At 49.7% G+C, this 21,906-nt stretch overlaps 1 protein-coding gene across 5 annotated transcripts in view; it reads right to left on the bottom strand.

The window, feature by feature from the left end:
• Positions 1-1,109: 1,109 nt before the first annotated feature.
• Positions 1,110-21,906, bottom strand: part of NUP153 (nucleoporin 153) — a 46,652-nt gene continuing 25,855 nt past the window's right edge. For 2 of the 5 annotated variants that reach the window (XM_078862604.1, XM_078862609.1), the window contains exons 10-23: positions 21,550-21,715; positions 18,159-18,344; positions 17,640-17,708; positions 17,314-17,392; positions 16,114-16,281; positions 15,422-15,520; positions 14,086-14,300; positions 11,148-11,586; positions 9,752-9,928; positions 8,606-9,382; positions 6,692-7,411; positions 5,041-5,415; positions 3,685-3,862; positions 1,110-3,055 (exon numbers count right to left, since the gene is read on the bottom strand). In XM_078862604.1, the coding sequence (XP_078718730.1) occupies positions 2,962-3,055; positions 3,685-3,862; positions 5,041-5,415; positions 6,692-7,411; positions 8,606-9,382; positions 9,752-9,928; positions 11,148-11,586; positions 14,086-14,300; positions 15,422-15,520; positions 16,114-16,281; positions 17,314-17,392; positions 17,640-17,708; positions 18,159-18,344; positions 21,550-21,715 (3,742 nt within the window). In that variant the 3' untranslated portion in view covers positions 1,110-2,961. The remainder of the gene's footprint in view (positions 3,056-3,684; positions 3,863-5,040; positions 5,416-6,691; positions 7,412-8,605; positions 9,383-9,751; positions 9,929-11,147; positions 11,587-14,085; positions 14,301-15,421; positions 15,521-16,113; positions 16,282-17,313; positions 17,393-17,639; positions 17,709-18,158; positions 18,345-21,549; positions 21,716-21,906) is intronic. The other 3 variants (XM_078862605.1, XM_078862607.1, XM_078862606.1) reach the window with 3 other exon arrangements.

Below are 21,906 nucleotides of genomic sequence, written 5' to 3'. Positions count from 1 at the left end.
TCTCCACCTGAAGACGGCTGCTTGCGTTGTGGCCGAAACGTCGTAAGAATAATTTTATTGTTTTATTTTTATTATTTTCCTTCTACGTGACTTTACCGAAAGAACCAAGAAGACTTTGCAAGAGTTTTCCACAGTGGTGGAGCACGCTTGTAATCCAGCACGGCAGTAGAGGTGAGGAGGGTTCGTGGATTGCACAAATGTTGTGGAACTCCCTTCCCGTGGGGGTGCCATACCCTGGCTTGCCAGGGGAAGGCAGTGCAGCAAAAATACTGACTTCCACCGGATCCCGTCTGTCGAGAGGGAGCGAGTTTCACGCTTGCACGTGCAGGGTTTTACACCCTTTTATTTAACTCACTCCGTCTGTTGTCGTATCCTCAAAAAATATTGTTAAAATATTGTAACTCAATTTTGACCAACTTCCCAATGTGCTATCGACTGCAAACTTGGTATATTTATGTCATAATTATGACAAGACTATATTCTATCATTTAAATTAAAAAAAATATTTCTTTAACATTTAACACGCTTTTATTTAACACGCTGTTGTCGTATCCTCAAATTTTGTAACTCAATTTCAATCGTCTTCCCAATGTCGTATCGACTGCAAACTTGGTATAGGTATGTCATACTGATGACAATACTATATTCTATCATTAAAAACAAATATATTTTAAAACAATATTATTTCACGGCTCTAATTGTCCACGCTCAACTCACGTTGCCTGTAAATCACCACGGTCCCTTACGTCACGGCAAGCCTCGGGGAGCCACGCCCAGGGGCGGGGCATGTGGAAGGAGGGGAGGGGCGATGGGGGAAGGGGGCAGGGGCAGCTCGGACAGTACATTTTTAAAAAGAGTGTTTTTAAAAAAAGTATTTTCAAATATTTTATTCTCCTGATGCTCCCGTTTCCTCCAACATAACATAACTCAATTGGTGGATAACCCCTCAAAACATAGCGGACCACCATCCCTTGCTCGTCTGTCGTCCCTTGTGTGCCTCGCAGTATTCGCTCACTCTTGCAGTCACTCGGTGTCAATGACAACTTGAAATGAATGCGTGCAGGAATATCCAAACGAAATATATATATACAGTACCTGCAACTCAAACGTCAAATCAACAGCCTTTATTTCACTATAAATATTCAGATTTTAATATACAGAATTATTCATCTCAGTTAAGGCGCTGTAACGTCAATTACACAAAAATCAACCAAGAAGTTGTCTTGATACCACAACCTTGCAGTCATTACGTAAAGAATGATAAATTGCTATTTTAAGAGGCACACGTCTATATATAGCAAATACGTTGTTTTCCAACACACTTATAATCAACACCAATTCACACCTTGATGTGGTTAGTGGATATTAAAACACGGCACCGACGGGCAGTGAAAGATGTTGGTTAATTTCCATCGGACTATCACGACGACGCTTAAAAGCCAGATCTCCTCCGGTTTGCTTCTCAAAATCCTCAGCATGTCATGTGACTTAAGACGTGGCTATGGCTGGTATCGTGAGTTTGTGTATGACAGAGACTGCCTCTAATCGAGGCAAAGTAACCACAGGAAAATCCAAACACACAGTAGGCACGGCTCAGGATGTTACTTTTAATAATATTTATTGGAGGCAATTACATCAGCGAAAACTGATAGTAAGTGTCAATAAACAAAGCTTTATACTCGCATCACCATTGTCCTTATTATCCAAAGTTACCACTGTCCATTTTATAAATCGCGTAAAAAAATAAAACTTCATTTTTGTACAACTGCAGGGATTTCTCTGGGGTCCAAAACGCATCCTATTTTTTTTTCATTTTTTATTTTTGTTTAAATTTAACTTCAGCCAATAACGGCATTCATCCATTCACAGCGCGAGGAGAGACGAAAGAGCAGATAATTTACATAATATACCAATTTTCCACCCAGTAACGCACAGCCAATGGATTTAGGCAACTTTGAATAATGGAGAGGGTTCTTCTTTGCAACATTTTGGTAAGGGGGGGGGGGAAAGAGACATTGCCAAGAAAGGAAAATGAAAGCAAAAAAAAAATACTCCACAAATACAAGATAGCAAAGGAATAGAAAAAAGAAACACGAAAGAAAAACGTAAAATCAAATTTTAATTACAAGAGTGTAAGCTTAAAAAAACCAAGAGTTGCTTATGTACATGCAGTGCCATTCGCAACCATTTATAAAATAAGCTAAAATTCACAACGGCAGCCCCCTTTTAGACTCTGCACGCATCCACTCTTTCCCAACTCGCACTCGTTCCCCAATTGCTCAGAGAAAAACAACAACGCTCCAGTGCGCTCACGCGCAGCATTTCTCAACGCACTGCTACGAGCGCGCGCACGCGCACGCTCCAATAACAACACCTATGTCACCCTGCACCACGCACGCACAAGCAGACCTCCTCAGACTCAAACGAGGAAATACCACGGGCCCAAGCTGAATGCTGACACTTAAATGAACGACAAAGCGTTCAAAAAGAAATGCGGCCGAAGACGTGGGGCACGGTTATAACCCAAGCCACTGTCCACGGATTTTTTCCCTCCCCTTGTTGTCTTTATTTCTGGCCCCAGCTACTCCTGCCAACACGCGAGAGCTCGCCGACGCACGCGCCGTTTGCGACCGTGCCGAACGGGTTCATCGCAAGCGCGGACTGGGGGGGGGGGACGCGTCACACGCACGCCTGTGCCGCCACACGTCCATGCAAAGCCTAAAAGCCTTGCTCGACCAGTTCTAATTACGTGTTCCATTTAGTTTGCTTGCTTTAAAAAACAAATCTCACGTACTAAGAGTTCTTCTATTTAGCCCTCGATAAAAAGCCTTCTCGGTAATCGGTTATAAAGCCCCAGCGAGGGGCTCCGGCGTTGCTTGCGAGGGAGATGGGCGGCGGTGCGGGGCATGCAGCGCAGGCGCGAGCGGCCAGGGGGAGAGGGCCCCCACCCACCCCCGCACGTTACTTGCGGCGGCGAACTGCGGTCTTGTATTTACGGTTTTTGAGGGTGGCGCTAGAACTACCCTGGAACTGGTTCGCTGGGCTCCCGGACATCCTGTGAAAGCAGAACGAAGCGAGGGGGTGGGGGGGGGGGGACACAGAAATACTTTAGAATGGGCCGACCCTGCGCCCTAACCCCCCCCCCCCCCCAATTCACGAGCGACCTCAATGACGAGCAATTGCCCTTCACTTCACAGGCGTGCGCTTGCTAAATGGGATCGTCTTGCACAGCCTGAGAAATCCTGTACTGCCCCCTGCAGGCGTATAGCTATTCCTCCGCATGTGGGGCAGAAGGGGTGAATGTTAATTTCCAAGCTACCCCAGCTGACAATTATTAAGGTCGGAAGTCACTGACCCTCCACGATTTGACGAATTGTCATGATTTAAGAAGCTGCAAAATTAAGTTTGTGAAATAAATTACTTTGGGTGTTGCTGTTCATGTATAAAATCTATGCATGTAACAAAATAAAGTACTAATACAACTCCAAAATGATTAACTGCACAATTCTATGCATATTTTTGGAGCGTAATAACCAAATTTACTCGATAAATTAAGAAGTTTTCTAACAATCCTTGTTCAAGATTAAACAGGAGCTGGGTCAAAAACAAATGTTACGCGCTGATGAGAAAGTAGGACTTAAGAACGTGGCTGTGAACAGTTGTGGGGTGGGGGGGGGAGCTCACCCGATGTTGAACCCTGGGCGGGCGTTGAACTGGAAGGTGCCGGGCGCCTGCTGTGGGCTCCCTCCGAACGTCAAGCTGCTCCCGCTGGGACCCGGCGCAGAACTCGCTGCTCCGAAGTTGAAGCCTTGAGCTGCTGCTGCTGCCGGGGCAGCGCCAGAGAACTGGAAACTCCCGGAGCCTGACAGCGTACGACGACACGGCATCGGTAAATGACATCTGCATCTGCTCAATAATTGTCATTGAGAAGAAGTTGGGAGATGCGTCCCAATGTAGGACCCCCCTCCTAAAATAGAGTATTGAGGCTTTTTCCAGATTAATTACATCATTAAATTCCAATAAAACGATAAAAAACTAATTGTTATTTTACCAAGTAACGCCCACCGAGCTATATAGGTCTTTCAGAAATGACCTGGCCACAAATGATAGTTTAACAAAGCGGCTTATATGAACATTTATAGCAGCCAAAAACTCTAAGACATGTTTCTAAATGTGGAGGGAAACACTGCACGACCCGGAAAAAATTACACACTCGCCCACAGGGAGAACACACAAACTCCAAATATACAGACGTCAGGGTCAGGATCAAACCAACGACCTCCTGAATACCGGGCGAAAGCGTGAACATCTCGTCACCTCGACACCTGAATACACCGTCAGTAAATGTAACACCAAGACAGGTGAGGGAGCACAAGTCTGGTTCTCAATGTTCCATTCTCTGCAGTGGTTGTCATATTGGGTTTGCTCTCTTCAATAGCTGCCACTCCGTCACCGCTCTGATCCATCGGCCAAAATCCCCATCAGCGAAGAGTCCTGCCCAAGCCCACTTGCTTGAACACTCAATACGATGCGCCACTGTGTGCTTTTTCCTCTTTACGTCTCAACGCAATGCCAAGCAAGCATCACGCGCAATTACTTCGTTTGATGCACTCCTCAGCTTTTGTAAAATGTTGTCTGTCTGTGCCCATTATAATGAAAATTAATATCCCATTGTGCCCACAACGGCACACACGTCGAGTAGTGCGGTCCGGACCTCCCTTTCCTTGGCGACAGACTCTAGCCCTTCCTGGGGAATTCCCAGGCGTTCCTGGGCCAGCTGAGCGACATCGTCCTGCCGGCGTGTCCTGGGCTGGCCCCAGGGTCCTCGCCATATGGGTTGTCATTGTTTTCATATAATTTAGCAAATTTGCAATTAATTCGATGCGTGCATCACAAGTATAAGAATTGATTGATTCATATGCCCCATTCTTCACATTCTCTAACACTTTTGTTCTTTACCCTAAAATGGAGTGCAAGAATGGATTTTGGAATCGGTGAACCGACGAGGCCTTCAGATACTCGGCGTGCACTACCACTCACCAGCGGGCTGCCCGGCGGCGCCACCAGGTCCGAACGCCGGCTTCTGCACCGCGGCCGAGAACAGCGGCTGCTGCCCTCCGGCGGGCGCTGCCCCCGAGCCAAACGCGGGCGCTTGCTGCTGATTGGCCGAGAAGCCAAAAGCTGGCGGGGCCAACTGCGAGGGCCCCGAGGAGCCGAACGCAGGCGGCTGGGTGGGCGGCTGCTGCCTGAAGGGTGCCCCGCCGGGGCCGCCCCCGCCATCGCCGCCGCCGCTGCTGCCAGGCTGGGTGCCGAAGGCGTGAGCGGCGCCCGCCGGGGGAGCGGATGAAGCCGTGCCGAACGTGGGCAGGGAGCTGCCGGGCGCTGAGAAGATGGAGCTCGAGCCGGAGCCGAAGCCTGGATTGTAGCAGAGGAAGAGCGGGGGGGGGGGGGGTGGAGCAGCAGCGTGGTTAGCGCGGGAAAAAAACAAATCGCACACAACACACGCCCCGTCACGGTTAGTGCAGCTTCGCAAACAGGGGTAGAGATCTACTGTGGTAAAGATGACCCGTGTGTAAATTGCAAGCCAAGGCATCTAAGATTTTAGATTAGGTTCATCATCACCTGTATTGTCCACCAAAATGGTTAGCATACATCGTCATGCGCTACCGTTTATCGTCACTAATTTTTTCCATAATTTGTTTCCTGTTCACGCTCCTTCTCTCTGACTTCCCAGCTTCCTATTTTCTCTCTGCCTCCAGCCTAGTCGCATTCTGCTCTGAAGCCTCCAAGGACACAATCTTCCCACCTCTTTCTTGTCCTGGCCCCTGATTTTTGACAAGGGAGATTTCCACAATCCCCTTCATGTGACCATAACATTTTGGTCTTGCCTGCTGCATTCCAGCCATTTTCCTTTCCCCCCCGTGTCCGATGTGTTCATTCCCTCATCCTATTCCCGTCTCATTTTACCAACCACGCTGCAAAGAAATTAGCTGGAATCTTAATTTAATGAGTTCAATTTTTCCAAGCAGCCATTTGTCGAGTTATATAATTATGTAAACATGATTAGCCCGTTAGCAGGTCGGCAACGAGTCTGAAAGAGAGTTGGCGCTGAGGGAGTAATTAAGTGTGGTGGTGGTGGTGCATTTATTTGGAGGAAGATGGAACCCATCTGTGCTCTGGCACTGTCCAACATGAGTTTAACGCTTCGTTAAATGAAAACACAGACCCGAGCATGTCATCATTGCACACTCGTGTGACATAACCTGACCGTGATTGCGACGTCTTATTTTCCTCGCTAAAAAAAAATATATATATATTCAAATTTGTCCCAGGACCACACTTCCCAATCTATATATACACACACAAAAACTTCCATTTGCCATGTGGGTTACATCTTCGTTTAAACATCTGGAGGACCAGCACAACAGCACAAGGTCCAAGAGAGCGAACGAATGTAATGCACATTGAGTACGAAAGACTGTAGTGCATTTGAGTGTCGAGCATGCTGAAAGTGTGACACGTCATGCTGACGAGCGCACTGGTGATGACCACGCAGCACAGGCAACAAAACGAGCGCAGTGTTCGCGAGCGTTGTGCCGAATGTGCAGCGCGGGTGAAATGTGCCATGCTGGCGAGTGCCCGCAGACGAGCGTGGTGACGGTGAGCAAGCCGCCAAGCTCTCGCCGCAGACCTGCGCCGCTGGAGCTGGCTGCGCCCGTGACTCCACCGAATCCGAAGGGTGTGACGGCGGCCGTGGCGGCGCTGGCCGCGCTCCCGGCCGAGGGCCCGAACATGAACGTGGAGCCGCCCGACCCCGGGGCCCCTGCGACGCCGGAGTTTGCGGCCGGCGCGTCGGTCTTGGGCACCGCGCCGAACACCGGCGGTGCCGCGGCCGCGTTGGTCGCGGTCGCGTTCGTCACGCCGGCGTCCGTCTTGCCAAACACAAACGGCGCCACCGGCGTGGCAGAGTTGTTAGCGGCGGTGCCCGCGAGCTGCTGCTGCTGCTGCTGGGACTCGTGGCCCGGCCCGAACAAGAAGGTCGTGGTAGGCTTGTCGAGCTTAGCCGAAGGGGCGAAGCCGAACGGCGCAATCTGCGCGGACGAGCAGGCGGGGGCGGCTCCGGTCGCGGCGGGGTCGGGCTTGGCGGCCGACACGGAGGCCGCGGGGCCGAACATGAAGGGCGGAGCAGCCCCAATGGAGGTGGAGGGACCGGCGTTGGCCGCGGGCGCGTCCGGTTTGACGGGGACGCCGAACGCGATGGGCTTCGTGCCGAACGAGAAGGAGCTGCCGCTCACGGGGGCTGCAGCAGACGAGGCGGGTGCAGGCGCCGCGGCACCAAAAAGGCCGGGGGTGGCCGCAGCGGATGGGTTCATGGTGGCGAAGCCGAATGGTTTCTTGGCTGTGGGTTCATCTACAAAAGGAACAGCGGAGATGGGGGGGGTGATTGTACAGGAAATGTGTAGGGGTCAGGTGACAATAGTTGGCAGAGTAAAGAAATACAAAAATACTCCACGATAAATAAGAAATGTGTTCCTGGGAAATACTACTTAAATCTGAATTATTCAAAGCAAACTCAAATTTCCCATCGCCATAATGTTAAAATCAGTGGTTGTTCCTAGCCGAGATTTCTGGAACAAACACTAAGATAACATACCTTTTAGCTAATATTAAATACAAATAATTATTTAAAACTTGCCAGAGATAGTTTCAGAGTTTGCTGATCAATGATGATGCCTCGTTGGGTGAGCAGGGGGTGGAGTTATGCAGATGACAAAGCAGGATCACCTGCCTCTTCATCTGACGATGAAGCTAAAGTCACAGAAATATTCACCAGCGGAAGCTTTTCTTCTGGGCTCTTCCCTGGACATTTTGTCTTGATTGTAGAACTCTTTAAAATGTATATGTCCAAAGACAGTTTTTTCTGCTGGTCCAGCTCCTTGTAGCAGTGACTACCAGTTAATATTCGTGGTGGTGCTGGTGGTATAATCTCCTCGGCCTCTTCCTATCAGATTACTCATCTAATAGGGCCTCACCATGGGATTCAAGCAACTACACCACCAGTGTCGAGTCCAGCTTGAGAGAGATCTCACCACATGGTGGAGGGATCTCCGGTGGTACACGCTAGACATGCACATTATGGATGGTGTTACGTAGCCAAATTAGCCTGCGTTCCCCCCCCCCCCCAATGAATTCCTCGTTTTAAAATTGCGCAACATTTGTGATTGCCATTTTTGTCCAAAGAATGTAACGGAAATAGGTTCCCTAATAAAGAAATGTGTTCCCTATTAATCAGAAACGAATATATGCGAAACAACACAACATGCTGCAACTCATCGCGGTGGATACCAGTACAGACCTCGTGAACTGTTCATATTGGCTATGGTATATACAAATATACAAACACCGTTTTACAATTGTCATTTCTGCCGACAATAACTTTCATATTTGTCATCCGAGCTATGCCAACAGCAACACAGAAACTACCACTTGCCCATTGCGATATTCAAACCCACGACCGCAATCCTTTTCCAAAAGGGAAGCAACACCGACGACCCATCATCGTAAAAAACAACACGCACGCCGCCGATCGGTGTCGCGCACAAACCTGCGTCCGTCTTCTGCGCCGCCTCTTTGGAGAAGCTGAACCCCGTCGCCAACGGCGGCACGGCCTTCCCCTCGGGCCCGGCGCCGTCCGAACGCTTCACGCCGCCGAACGCACCGAAAGTCGCCGTGGCCGCCGGCTGCTCCGCGGCTCCGCTCGTTTTGAACTGGAAGCCGCCAAACGTGGCCGGTGCCGCCTCTTTGTCGGGCGCGAACGCGAACCCCGCCCCGAGCTTGCTGGCATCTGCACCGCCGGCCAGCGCATTTTGTCCAAACGACGGAGTCGCGACGCCGAACTGAAAAGTACCGCCGCTCGGGCCCTTCGGTTCTGCGATCTTTGCGGTCGACGCGGCGGCGGCAGATGAATCGGTGGCGGCGGCGGCGGAGACGGTGGAGTTACCGGCACCCACTTTGGTACCGAACGTGAAGGTGGCGGCGGACGTCTGTGCCGTTTCCGCGGCGTCGCTCGACGGGAGCTTGAAACCGCCGCCAAAAGTCACGGTGGAGTCGTTGGCTGGGGTGGTAGTGCCGAACGTGAAGCCCCTTGCTGCTGCTGCCGGGCCACTCGTGTCCGTGACGCCACTAGCACCAGCGGTTGAGGAAGGGGCAGTAGTAGTAGTGTCTTTGCTGGCCGATGTGGAGCCCGTGCCGAACTTGAAGCCGCCCTGGCTGTTGAACGAGAAGGTGGCGGCGGCGCTGGGCAGGGCACTGGCGGCAGAGTCGTCTGACGAGAGGCCGAATGAGAATGTCGGCCGGTCGGGCTGCGCTGGGGCCTGCGCTGCTGAAACAAATGCAAAGGTCGCTGAGCCTTGCAGACTGTGGAAAGCAATGATGTTGAGACAGCCTATTAACATTCAGGCCATCAAGGAGAATGAATGGGTGCTGTTGGTGGGTGGTGGGGCCAGGCGCATGGTGGGGTTGGAGGGGGTGGGTGAATGGTGGGAAAAGAGTCAGTTGTTGGCTGAGGGTTTACACCTGTGGGTTGGGTAGGTGGTGGGACCAACTGCAGGAGCGAAATGGGTGGCAGGGCAGCGAGGTCTCAGCAGTGGGGCAAGGGTTCGCACCCAAGGGCTGGGTGGCCGAGTGGCTGGCGGTGTGAAGGCGAGTGTTGAAGCTGGGGTGGGCAGATGACGGTGGGTGGAATTCTCACCTGTGGGCCGGGCGGCTCCAGGCCGTTCGGTGGAGCAGCAGGCGCACACGTCGGTGCTCGCCGAGTTCGACACCATGCACGTGTCGCAGTCCCACGAGCCCGCAGGACGCTTGAACTTGTCTCCAAAACCGACCGGGGTGGCTGCTGGTGCCGCGGACGACATGGGAGCTTTGCCACCTGCAGGGATGGGAAACGGGACGTGTCATCACTCCACGCGCAGGTGGCAGACCAGATTCGAACCTAGGACCCAAGTTGTGCCAAGCACAGTGTTTTAAGTCTTCTGATGATGTCATTAAATTACAACAATGATCAATCCACAAATGTTCCCTTTAATCCCATAGTTAATCCCATATACTTGACTCAAGTTGTTTTGTGCAATCTGATACTGAGAATTTAGTGTGACAGGAACAAAGTTTCAGGAAATTAACCTGACACAAGAAGCATGTGACTCAGACTAAGCTACAGATTCCTCAAGCAAACCTTTGCCAACTCACACCACTCCCAAATCCTTGTCCCGAGTGTGGTGATAGCTCAAACGGCACCCAGAGCCTCGATTTCCTCTGCTGCCCAGTGACGTAGGCTTCGCGGATTCAATCCAGTCTTGTGCATTGTTTCCACGTTAAACGTAAATATCTTGATTTGAAGCCTTCGTGACTGCAGGGATCCAATACTCTTTGGTTCTTTCGGTAAAGTCACGTAGGTAGAAAATACAATAAATCACGACGTTTCGGGCGCAACACAATCATCCGTCATCAGATAGTATAAACGTAAATATGTTGCAACAAAAACTGGGACCCGATCCCATGATTTGGTATGCATGGGGCTACTTGGGGATAGGCCTACAAAACATCGTCACGAAAAAAAGGATTGCAACTAATGATTGTGTGCTTGATGATGGTCAACAAATGGATTATACCGATGAGGTTAACGTACGGTGATGAGAAAAAGATGATGATGACACTGCTGACGGTTATGCCAATTGATAATGATGATAGACAGCCAAGGAGGCTGCCAGCGGGTGATAACGAATGACCGTGAAGCTGCTGCTAACGACGTGTGTTGGTGACACTACCGATGACAATTGATAGTTGTGCGCCTTTTGGCGTCATCTGGTCCAACCCATGTGAGACTAGGCTCTAAGGAAAGCTGTCTCGGGTGTGGGACCAATCAACTTCAAGGACAGTGTATACATCATCAGAGTTGTGTTTTTTGTTTGCATTATGACTGCAGGTATTGTGGTCTATGCAAACATGACTCCTTGTAAAAAGGTGTCAGTTTTGTTGCCAGATAGAAGGGTAAAAAAAACCAATTATCATATTTTTACTGGCAAATGAGGTTCCAATGGTGACACTACCGATGACGTCGATGACGACGAAGTGATGCGTCGAGGGCTCACCGGGCTTGGCGGTCTGACAGGCCGCGCACGAGCCGCTGCCAGCCTTGTTCTGCACCATGCACACATCGCAGTCCCACGCACCCTCTGGCCGGACAAACAGGGAGGCCAGGCTGGAGGCGCCGGCGGCGGCTGCCGAGGGCTTTGTGTACGCAGGCGGCGGCGCCGATGATGCGGGCGCTCTCGTTATCGAGGCGGGAGCGGTGGAAACGCCGCTCGAGAAGAAGGTGGAGGCGGCCGAAGAGGAGGAGGAGGTGGACAGCGGCGGGGCGAGCGCGGACCGCTTGGGGGCGAGGCCGGCGCGCGGAGTGTCGCACGCCACGCAGCGGGAGGTCTCGCCGCGGTTTGACACCATGCACGTGTCGCAGTCCCACGAGCCGGGAGGGGCAGCAAACTGCTCGGCGAGCGAGGGCCCGGCAGCCTGCGGCGGTTTGGCGTTGGCCTGCAACAAAACGGTGACAATGGAAGATCCCCCGCCCACCCCATTAACAGCCTGCTTGAGAAAAGGCCCCATCGTAGTCGTCTTCATTGCCTGTCGTCAGGTTAGGCGAGCACGTGTGTACCAAAACTTAAACATATATGTAAGGCTTCTAGATTTGAAGCTTTCGTGACTGCAAGGATTCATATTCTTAGGTTTTTTCGGTAAAGTCACGTAGATAAAAAATTAAAATTAATAAAAGTAAAATAAAAATAAAATCACGACGTTTCGGAGGCAGACTGAAGCTTGTGTTGCCTCCGAAACGTCGTGATTTTTATTTTATTTTTATTAATTTTAATTTTTTATCTACGTGACTTTACCGAAAAAACCTAAGAATATATGTAAGGCTGTCCGGAGACCGCTCCCACCAATTTTCAATGCATGTGGCATCATTTAAAAAATAACGTTGTTTATGCAAACTAGGTGTAAAGTACAGAAACAATGACAATTTGATTTAAAGAGATTTGCTAAGCTTGGCTTATTATCCTGGCTCTGCTTATCCACATCGCAATTTACAAAGGTCTCATGGTGACACGAGCCCAGTTTTGAAATCATACACAAGACGGGCGTGTGCCGTTGGAGAGAGCTTTGGTGAAGAGATATCCGTAAGCGCTCAAAGTAAATTATTTCCATGAAATCACCATCAACTTTCCCCGCATACATACAATTCACCTCCACGGCGATTTGATGAACCGTCATGATTCAGAGTAGTGATTTGCTTTTAGAACAGGTTAATTGTCTTAATTATTATTTTGTTTCTGCATTAGTTTCGTTTGCACTGTTAGTGTACATTTAACATTACAATCTTCACAAAATGTTAACACACTCTCACACGTGATTCGACGCATGTAGCGTGAACGGATGTGTTTAACTGGTACATTGTCAAAATTGTGGTACATTTCATTTTATAAATGCGGTATATTTCACCCTACCATGGATTCGAACATAACTGCTATCATTAGTAGTACTGCCGCAAAGTGATGAAACTTTGGAACCCCTTAACTCCGCAAACGATCACATGCCAAGCAATGACCCACGAATACGACGCCACTTCTGCAGACTTATGAAGAGGCCTCTCACCCAGCACCTGTCCTTTACAATCTGTAGAGAATCGCTTCACAAAGCACCCATCCATCAGTCTATAGATATTCAGCCTTCAGCGATGGTTCATGCCAAATTCAAACATCATATTCTTAGGTTTTTTCGGTAAAGTCACGTAGGTAAAACATTAAAATTAATGAAAGTAAAATAAAACAAAATAAAAATAAAAATCACGACGTTTCGGAGGCAACACAAGTCTCCGTCATCAGGTGGGACCGTCACAGCCGAATTAGCTGCATCAAGTGAAGCAATGATTCAAGATGTAATCCCTTATAAGCAAGTTGAAGGGAGGTGGAGAGGGGGGGGTTTTGGAGAGCTTATCAGACTGTGGTAGCCAATGAATGGAAACGTATCGGGAGGGAGGAGGAGCGGTGATCAAAGACTGCACGTAGTGCTCAACACAATGAATGGACACGTGTCGGGAGGGAGGAGGAGCGGTGATCAAAGACTGCACGTAGTGTTCAACACAATGAATGGAGACGTGTTGAACACTACGTGCAGTCTTTGATCACCGCTCCTCCTCCCTCCCGATACGTTTCCATTCATTGGCTACCACAGTCTGATAAGCTCTCCAAACCCCCCCCCTCTCCACCTCCCTTCAACTTGCTTATAAGGGATTACATCTTGAATCATTGCTTCACTTGATGCAGCTAATTCGGCTGTGACGGTCCCACCTGATGACGGAGACTTGTGTTGCCTCCGAAACGTCGTGATTTATATTTTTATTTTGTTTTATTTTACTTTCATTAATTTTAATGTTTTACCTACGTGACTTTACCGAAAAAACCTAAGAATATGAATCATTGCAGTCACGAAAGCTTCAAATCTAGAATCAAACATCATATTACATGTGTTGTTTTATGTGTGCAACCACTGCCCAACTCTTCAGAAACCCAGTTTTATAAACTCACACTATTTTATATTACCAGGTAATGCCCACTGAGCTAGAAGCTCTTTTTTAGAAGCGACTTAGCCGAAAATTATAGCTCAATGAAGTAGCCTATTATGTGGAAATATATAGCAGCCAAATACTCCAAACGCATGTTTCTAAACGTTGAGGGAAAATCCAGAAGATCCGGAGAAAAATCCACGCGACTACTGGGAGAACATTCAAACTCCAAATATACAGCAGGCGTCAGGGTCAGGATCGAATGCACGACCCCTACATACCAGGCGAGGTAGGCAACATCGCCACCACGGCGAACACCTGCCCATAATCAAAGCTCAGCTTCCCTGTGTGTCTGGTTCAGTATTCTTGATATCCATCATTGAATTCTCAAAGTCATATAGCCAGAGGCCCTTGCAATCAATCAGTCAAAACAGCCAGCGAGTGCTGCAGGGTTAGGATTGTGTCCTACTCACAGCTGGAATGCTGGAAGGGGCTGTGGCTCGCTTGGGCGTGGGCTTGGAGGCCTGGCAGGCCACGCACGTCACGTGCGACGCCTGGTTCTGCACCATGCACGCGTTGCATTCCCAGGAGCCCTCGGGCGGCCGGAAGCGATCTCCGAACCCAGAGGCGGTTGGTCGCACCTCGCCACCACTACCGCCGCTCGCCGCCGCCTCGCCGAGGCCTGGCCCTGGGAAAGAATTCAGAAGGCAAATGCATGTGTGACTACGTGAAGAGTTGAGCATTCAACAGCAGACTGCCGACCAATGGCATCGCGATAGGGAAGGTCGGCAGAGGCGGGGTCACGCTTAAAGACGCAACCCATTAAGTTGTTGTTTTTCTAGATACACGCCGAGGCTGTGCGCGCTGGGCTGTCCGATACGGGTTTGCAGCTTCGTTAAATGAGGATTAAAACATTTTTATATTTGAAAAAAAACTTTTTTTTAAATGCGCTTTTATGAAAGGTACTAAAAAGTACATGAATGTACTGTAGTAATGGAAGAACTCCACGACTCCAGGAAGTGGCCCCGAAGCTTGCCATAACACAAGGGACCGTGGGCAATTACAATCAACGTTAGTTGACCGTGGACAATTAGACCCAAGCCGAAACATAACATATAAAGAAGAATGTTTAAAAATATATATTTTTTATGATAAAATATAGTATTGTCAGTATGACATAAGTATACCAAGTTTGCAGTCGATACCACATTGGGAAGTGGGTTAAAATTGAGTTACAAGATTTGAGGATACAACAACAACGACAACAGACAGCGAGTTAAATAAAAGCGTGTAATCCCGTTTAAAACGCCACCACAGACATGTCTGCCATGTCGCTCCAGTGACAATCACTGCAAACCCACGGGAACTACGTCAAGTGTCGTCATGTTCAGCCTGTGACCAAACTGCTCGGAAAGCGCCCGATCTCGTCGGATCTCAGAAACCGCGAAGGCTTGAGCCTGGAAAGTTGCTTGGACGGGTGGCCATCACGTGCTCAGCAGGTGTTGCAGGCTCCTGCTGAAAAATGTTGTCAGCAGAGGGACGTGCAGCCAAATTCATGGTTGGACTATACTCTACTCAATATCTATGCTCACCACCATCAACCCCCACTAACGAGCATGACGTGTGGTTAAATAGCGCACCACGACCCACACGGTGCGTGGAAGCCCTTATCCAGCGGTAGATTGACACAAAGGGCTTCACGTGTGCCACATGACGTTTCTCATTAACGAAGCCTCAAGCTCGTATCGAACAGCAGAGGATGCACGGCTTCTGTAGGATTCATTGTAATGTGGCTCTATCGTCACCGACCTTTGGGTGCTGAAGAGGCCATCAAGATGTCGAGCACACTGCCAGACTTGAGAGTCTTGGCTGCCTTGAAGGGACCTCCTCCAGAGTCATTGTCCTCATCTGAAGAACAACCACGGGGTGGGGGGCTCGATTATTAATTATTAAACATCTTCCTAATGAAAATCAACTACCGTAAATTAAAGAATCCGACATGGACTTGATGCCAAGTTGGGCACAAAATGAGCAGAAACAAGAGTCACTCACAGTAAGCCGGCTAAACCAAACAGAATTGGTTCACAATTGATATGTAGGTTATACCCGCAAGGCAAAATACAGAGACTTCTCGACTTACGAACGAGTTAAGTTCCAGGTTCGTTTGTAAGTCGATTTGTTCTTAAGTTCAAATTTACTCCTGTCGATTCCAAACATGTTGTGCGGCATGTACACTAAACACGGGGAATGGCTTTAAAAGTTGTATAATATCCTGTAGATGTAGATGCCGGTGGGCCTTCATGTTCTGCAGATGTAGATGCCACAACCGCCATTCTATTGCACAATGGTTGACCTTACGACTCGCGGTCCAAACAGGCAACTGGACATACGGACAGGTTTGTTCGTATCTCCCAAAAGTTCGAAGTCGAATGTTCATAAGTAGGGGAGTCCCTACACATTATTTTTTATTGTAACGTGTAGAAGAGAATTGACGGACGTACCATTGCTTCGCTTGCTCATCCCCTTGGAGCCCTTGAGATCCCCGGCCGGGGACGTGGTACCACCACTCCGCTCCTTGTGGCCAGACAGCGTCGCCGCTCCCGCCGCCACTACGCTCACCGACGGGACCGGCGTGGTCTGCGTCGCCGAGGGCAATCTGAACGCGAACCCTGCGGACGCCGGGGTGGGGAGACGCACCACGGCACAAACCAAACATTGGATGGATTGCGTGGACTCACGAATGCAATTCCCGGACACGTTTTTTCTTTGGTCTCGTTTGTCCCACCCCCTTTGGTTGTGCCGTCTCACCGGTACTTGCGATCTCATTTGCAGGCATGTAAAAGTGTACTATTTTGCGATTAGAATCGTTAAGCTCACGATGCGAGCATCAAGACACTCTGCGGTTCACGCGACTATTGAACGTGATACGTTCACGACAATATTGAAAAAAAGATCGATGGTCGAATGGAATCGCAATCCCAAACTGTGATATTTCATTGAATTACAATGAGGGCAAATCATTTAATGCCAAATCACTCGTACAGTGTCTCACATGTGCTGTCTTTGTCTGAGTTCATTCTGAACGTCAGCTAAAAATGAAAAAAAAATGCCTAGGATTTACATTAATAACTAAATTATCCATTCATCCACACAATTAGATGCACAGAAGGAGATCATTTAAATCAACGAATCCATGAATCATCACGTGCCATATAATTTGGCACTCAAACGGGACGGACAAAAGGCAAAACAGCCAATCAAAGCAAAATCCTTCTTCCACATCTCCCCAGTTAAAATAAGTCTAGTTTTATATAATTATTACTCATTACTGGTAGGAACCTCCTGGTTACACCAGCCCACAGGAGTTTATTGTGTCTGTCCGTCCATCGTGCATCCAAAAATGGGAGGGGTGGGGCTGGGTGGAGAGGGGAGGGTGGGGAGGGGCTGGGTGGGGAGTGGGAGACGTGGGGCTGGGTGGGGAGGGGCTGGTCACCCCGTGGTGCCCTTATAAAACTCAACGTTTAACCTACTCATGCCGGCTTGTGCCCGCCCTCACAGTCAGCCATATTTGCAGAATACACCACGCCGCCCTTGACCCTGGCCATTGACCGAGCAACCCAACATTCCTACCAGCTCCCTCCGCAGGAATGTGTTTTGTCATGCCACACGAGTTTCCTGGCCGCCACGAGGAGAAGCCATACCTGTGCCGGAGCTGGGCAGGGTGGTAGGGGTCGTCACGAGGCCAGCTTTAGTGACCGGCGTGCTGAACTGGAATGGTGGCTGCACCAATGTAGCCCCGGTCGTGCGAAGAGAGAGACGCATGTACCGCAAAACACACGCACACACACGCACGCATTCATGACATGGGGAAAAAGCACACGTGTGCCGGCGCGTACCACAAGGACGTTTGAAATGTACGCCGCACAGAATAAAATCACAGACCGTTCAAGCCCTCGTGTTTGCATTGCTCATCTCAAGAAGCCTGCGGGCCGAGCGACGTGCCACGTGTTAATGGCAGGGCTCTCACCGGTTGGCTGGTGGGCGGCTGCTCGATCTCGGTGGCCTTGACGGGCGGAGTTGTGAACGCAAACGGCATCTGCAAGGACAACGATGCCACCTTGAACGCAATGCACTGGTGTGTACTCTGCGTTGGTGTACACGGGTGTATACTACACGAATGTAGTAGCGGTGTGCACCACGTGGTGGGTTTAGGCAGTGGTGGTGTAGGCACCTCCCATTAGCACGGTTGGCTACGTACAGTACGAAAGCAGATCAACAAACATACATGCTATCCAATGGCAACTTGCTTACACGACATTGTCGTGTTCACTCTGATTCATATGATTGTATGTTGTACATTTCCATCCACACCATGAAGCGATACACACAAGCATGTAAACCACCATACACTCTGTACACTGTGAAGAGTACCATCCGATAACAGACTGATGCACACCACAGTTTACAGACACACAGTAGGCAACACCGACATGTACACTGAACACTATAATTGTACACCAAGTCCAGCGCGATGTGGAATGAGCACCTTGTCAGTAGAGTCACTCCCACCACCACCACCAGCTCCGGTGCTGCTGCCGATGGCGGCGGCAGCGGCAAGGGCAGCAGACCGCGTGTTGGCCGGTGTGGAGGTGGCCACAGGGCCAAAGCTGAATGATGGCAGGGCGCCAGCACGGATGGGGAGGGGCACGCTCGGCAGCGTGACGTCAGACTCCTGCAATGCAAACCAGGCCCACAAATGGCGACTTCGCTCTCCTCTCTCAAGCGGCCATCCTTGCACGCACGTCTCGTGGGGCTCGTCAGCGCCGACACGGCGTCACGGCGAGATCTAACGGCGGGAACGCGATGTTGCCCCCTTCAAATTAAAACGAGAGCAATGACTACACACACTGCTCGTCTTGGCGAACGTCTGGAATCCAGCATTTTGGAGGCAAGGGCTGGTGGGTTTGTGAATCTCCCAAACCCACTGTTGCTGCAAGGTGGTACTGAAGCACATTTGTGCACTCACCTGTGCATCTCAATTACCAGACTTTTCTAAGGGTATTGTTTGGTGAAGGCGCCTCTGCAGCGGTAGTGGGTTCCATGCAGCGGCAGTTGAATCAATACTTTGTGGATTATATAATTTGCATTTCCTTTGTCAATCCACTGCTGCATGAACGCCTCTGCTTGCCATATCGGTTGTGGGGGTCAATTACCATACTTCACCATGCTTTGTTAGTGCGGGTTAGTGAAGAGGGGGGGGTACACACGCCCAGGACGAGATAAATATCACTCGCCACCGAATAAATTTTGTGTTTTGGACAACTACTGCGCCTCTGCTCCACCCAAAGTGAAATATACGACACTAGTAGTAAATAATAGGATGGACATAAGTGCCAATTCCTCAAAAAAAAGCATTAAGGTGAAAACTTTCCTAAGATTAACAAATAAGAATGTTTTATTTTAAACTATCTAGCAGAGTAGCTCAACCTTATTCAGAAAAAGAAACCATAATTTCTGCCCGAGCTAAATTTCAATTAACCGCCATGAATGGGAAAGTTGCAGCATGGATTTCCACCTAAACCACGAGGTGGGGAAAGGGATTGCTGGCTGGCAAAGGGACCCCCCCCCCAAAGCTTTTCTTGGCACGAGAAAATGCTTGGTGCAGCTCAACTTGTGCAATCGCCGCGACGCAGCAATAAAGCAGGAAGCGACCACACGACCGAGCCGCCTCCTTGTGGCATGCTCACTCGAAGCCGAGAGCCCAGCTGCTGCACACACGTCGCACGCAGACAGCAAGAGACGGCTGCGCGCAGCTGTGGGAGCTCCGCAGTCACGGCGACGGCTGCGCCTCCACAGCGGTAAGAGTCCGACAATCGTGTGTCTGTGCTCACGTGACGATAGTGCCGGCGTTGATGCCCACGTCCCATCAATATTTATTATTATTATCATGTTTGCACATGCGCGCGTGTACGAATGTCTGAAAAAGGTTGTTCAAACCCAGGCAAGACATTTTAATTTGAAATAACATGTTGCAGTAGGTATAAACAACCAATTATCATATTTTGTTACTGCCAAAGGAGGTTCCAATGGTGTAAATGCTTACCCCGAGCTCTCATACTCTGATAGTGCATTGTCTTTGAGTTGTGCGCCTTTTGGCGTCATCTGGTCCAACACCATGTGAAACTAGGCTCTAAGGAAAGCTGTCTCGGGTGTGGACCAATCAATTTCAAGGACAGTGCATACATTATCAGAGTTGTGTTTTTGTTTGCATTCTGACCGCAGGTATTGTGGTCAATGCAAACATGACTCCTTGTAAAAAAGGTGTCAGTTTTGTTGCCAGATAAAAGGGTAAAAAAACAATTATCATATGTTGCAGTAGACAATCAACAAGTGATATTTTTTTTGCAATGATACTATTCGTGGGCACGCGCACTCCGTACTGGGAACGCTTCTGAGGAATTTTCTTAAGGAGACAAGTGTTATTCACACGGATTTCTGAACACCCTGACACATGGCGGAGTTGTAAACACAGCTGAAGGGACAGCCCCCCCCCGCCTGCTTCACAAGTAATGTCCGTGCGAGGCGAGCGAGCGGGCAACAAAGAGCGGCTGTAACGAGCAAACACTGTGGCTTGTCTTATTAGTGGCAGGTGGTCGCTGACAATAAACACACCCTGTGAAGTTCATCTCAATTGCCACAGAGCTTAAACCCCCCCCCCCCCACTTTCACAGCAGCCCGGGGTGGGGGGGGGACTGCTTATTGCAGCCGAGTGGTCAACGTGGGTAAAGAATTGCAGAAGCGCGTGGTCTCAATTACAGAGTTACGGGCATCTCCCTCGCACTCCCTCAGCTGACAGCGGCTAACCGTTCATTGCATCGGATTTGCTACACAGCCACCACACATTGGTGTGATATACTCTGTTCTGCATACAATGGGTTTTTTTTTTGGAAACACCTAAAAACTGGGAGAAGGGTTGTTACTTCTTTTGTCAAAGTCACACTGCACGAGTTCAAAAATGCGACGGTGTGCGCACACAGCAATGCGTGTGTCTCCACGTCGCGGGGAAACCTTACGTGCCAGGACGTCCGAGTTTGGTACTGTACAGCAACTACTGTAGCAAGGGATTGTGCGTTAGAGTCGCTTCAATGTGTATCAACCTTCCTTTAATATATTTACATTGTGTTAGGGGTAATGTAAATAACAATGGAAGCTGGAAATGGGCAAAACTTTGGTTTCCATGGTAATAATGGTAAATAAAGCTGTTACGCAGGGCACCCTACCCCTCCACCACTGAGGACATTACGCAAGGGACCGGGGATAGCTGGCACGGACAAACAACACGGTCACGGCAATAAGGCCGTGGGGTGAAAATCCCTGGCAGGGTGAATTCAACCCATTATCCCGATGCAGGCAAAAAATAGCAACACCCAGAGTGAGCTGTACCAGGCGGACCTCAAGTTCCGTTGAAAACAAATGTTGAGTTAATAAGAGACTGGACCTTCTGTTCGAAGAACAATTAGGAACATATACCGATGGATCAGTACCAGCAATGAAGAACAAGGATTGACGTTAGGAGAATGAAGACACGCAAGTTGTATTTCAGATAGGACTGCGTTGGAAAAACGCCGATAACCCACGTTCCCCCGTGCCGCCATTATCATAGCACCAAATCCACACAAAACAGAGGTTCCCCCTCATTAGCCTTAACAGACTGTTGGGGAGGCCCAGGACCGGTTCATATAATTGTCATTCGTTGGCCGTGAGCAGGAATCAAACTCAAGTCGCTGGGTTTGTAGCGCAGTGCGCTAACCGCTGCACTACCGCTCCCCCCACACACGAGCATCCCACACACGCACACACACGCATCCCACACACACATCCCACACACACATCCCACACACACATCCCACACACACATCCCACACACGCACGCTCACCGATTCATCGTCTTTCTGGGCCGAGAAGTGGACGGCAATCCGCTCGCGCTTCATCTTGCCGCCACCACCACCGCCGCCGCCACCGCCCCCCCTGGGCAGCCCGTTGGCTACTGGGGTCGCCAGCTCGGCTAGGGCCTTGGGAGGCCCAGGCAGCGAGGCCTTGCTGCTGCAAACAAAAAAGGTAACGGGTCAAAGCAACGTTCTCCAACACTGCTACGAGGATGGAGTCCGACTACTTAAGTAACTGATTACTGATCGTCGGTTCAATTATTTGATGAATTAAACAAAATGTAAAAGGAATTGAATGATAACAATAAAGGTCGTGGTGCCCCGCTCTCAATGCTGGCGAAAGGAACC

Source organism: Lampetra fluviatilis, chromosome 14 (assembly GCF_964198595.1).
Source record: "Lampetra fluviatilis chromosome 14, kcLamFluv1.1, whole genome shotgun sequence".
Classification (NCBI taxonomy): Eukaryota; Metazoa; Chordata; class Hyperoartia; order Petromyzontiformes; family Petromyzontidae; genus Lampetra; species Lampetra fluviatilis.
Note: the sequence above shows the minus strand (reverse complement) of the source record. Positions and strands in the feature narration are given on the sequence as shown.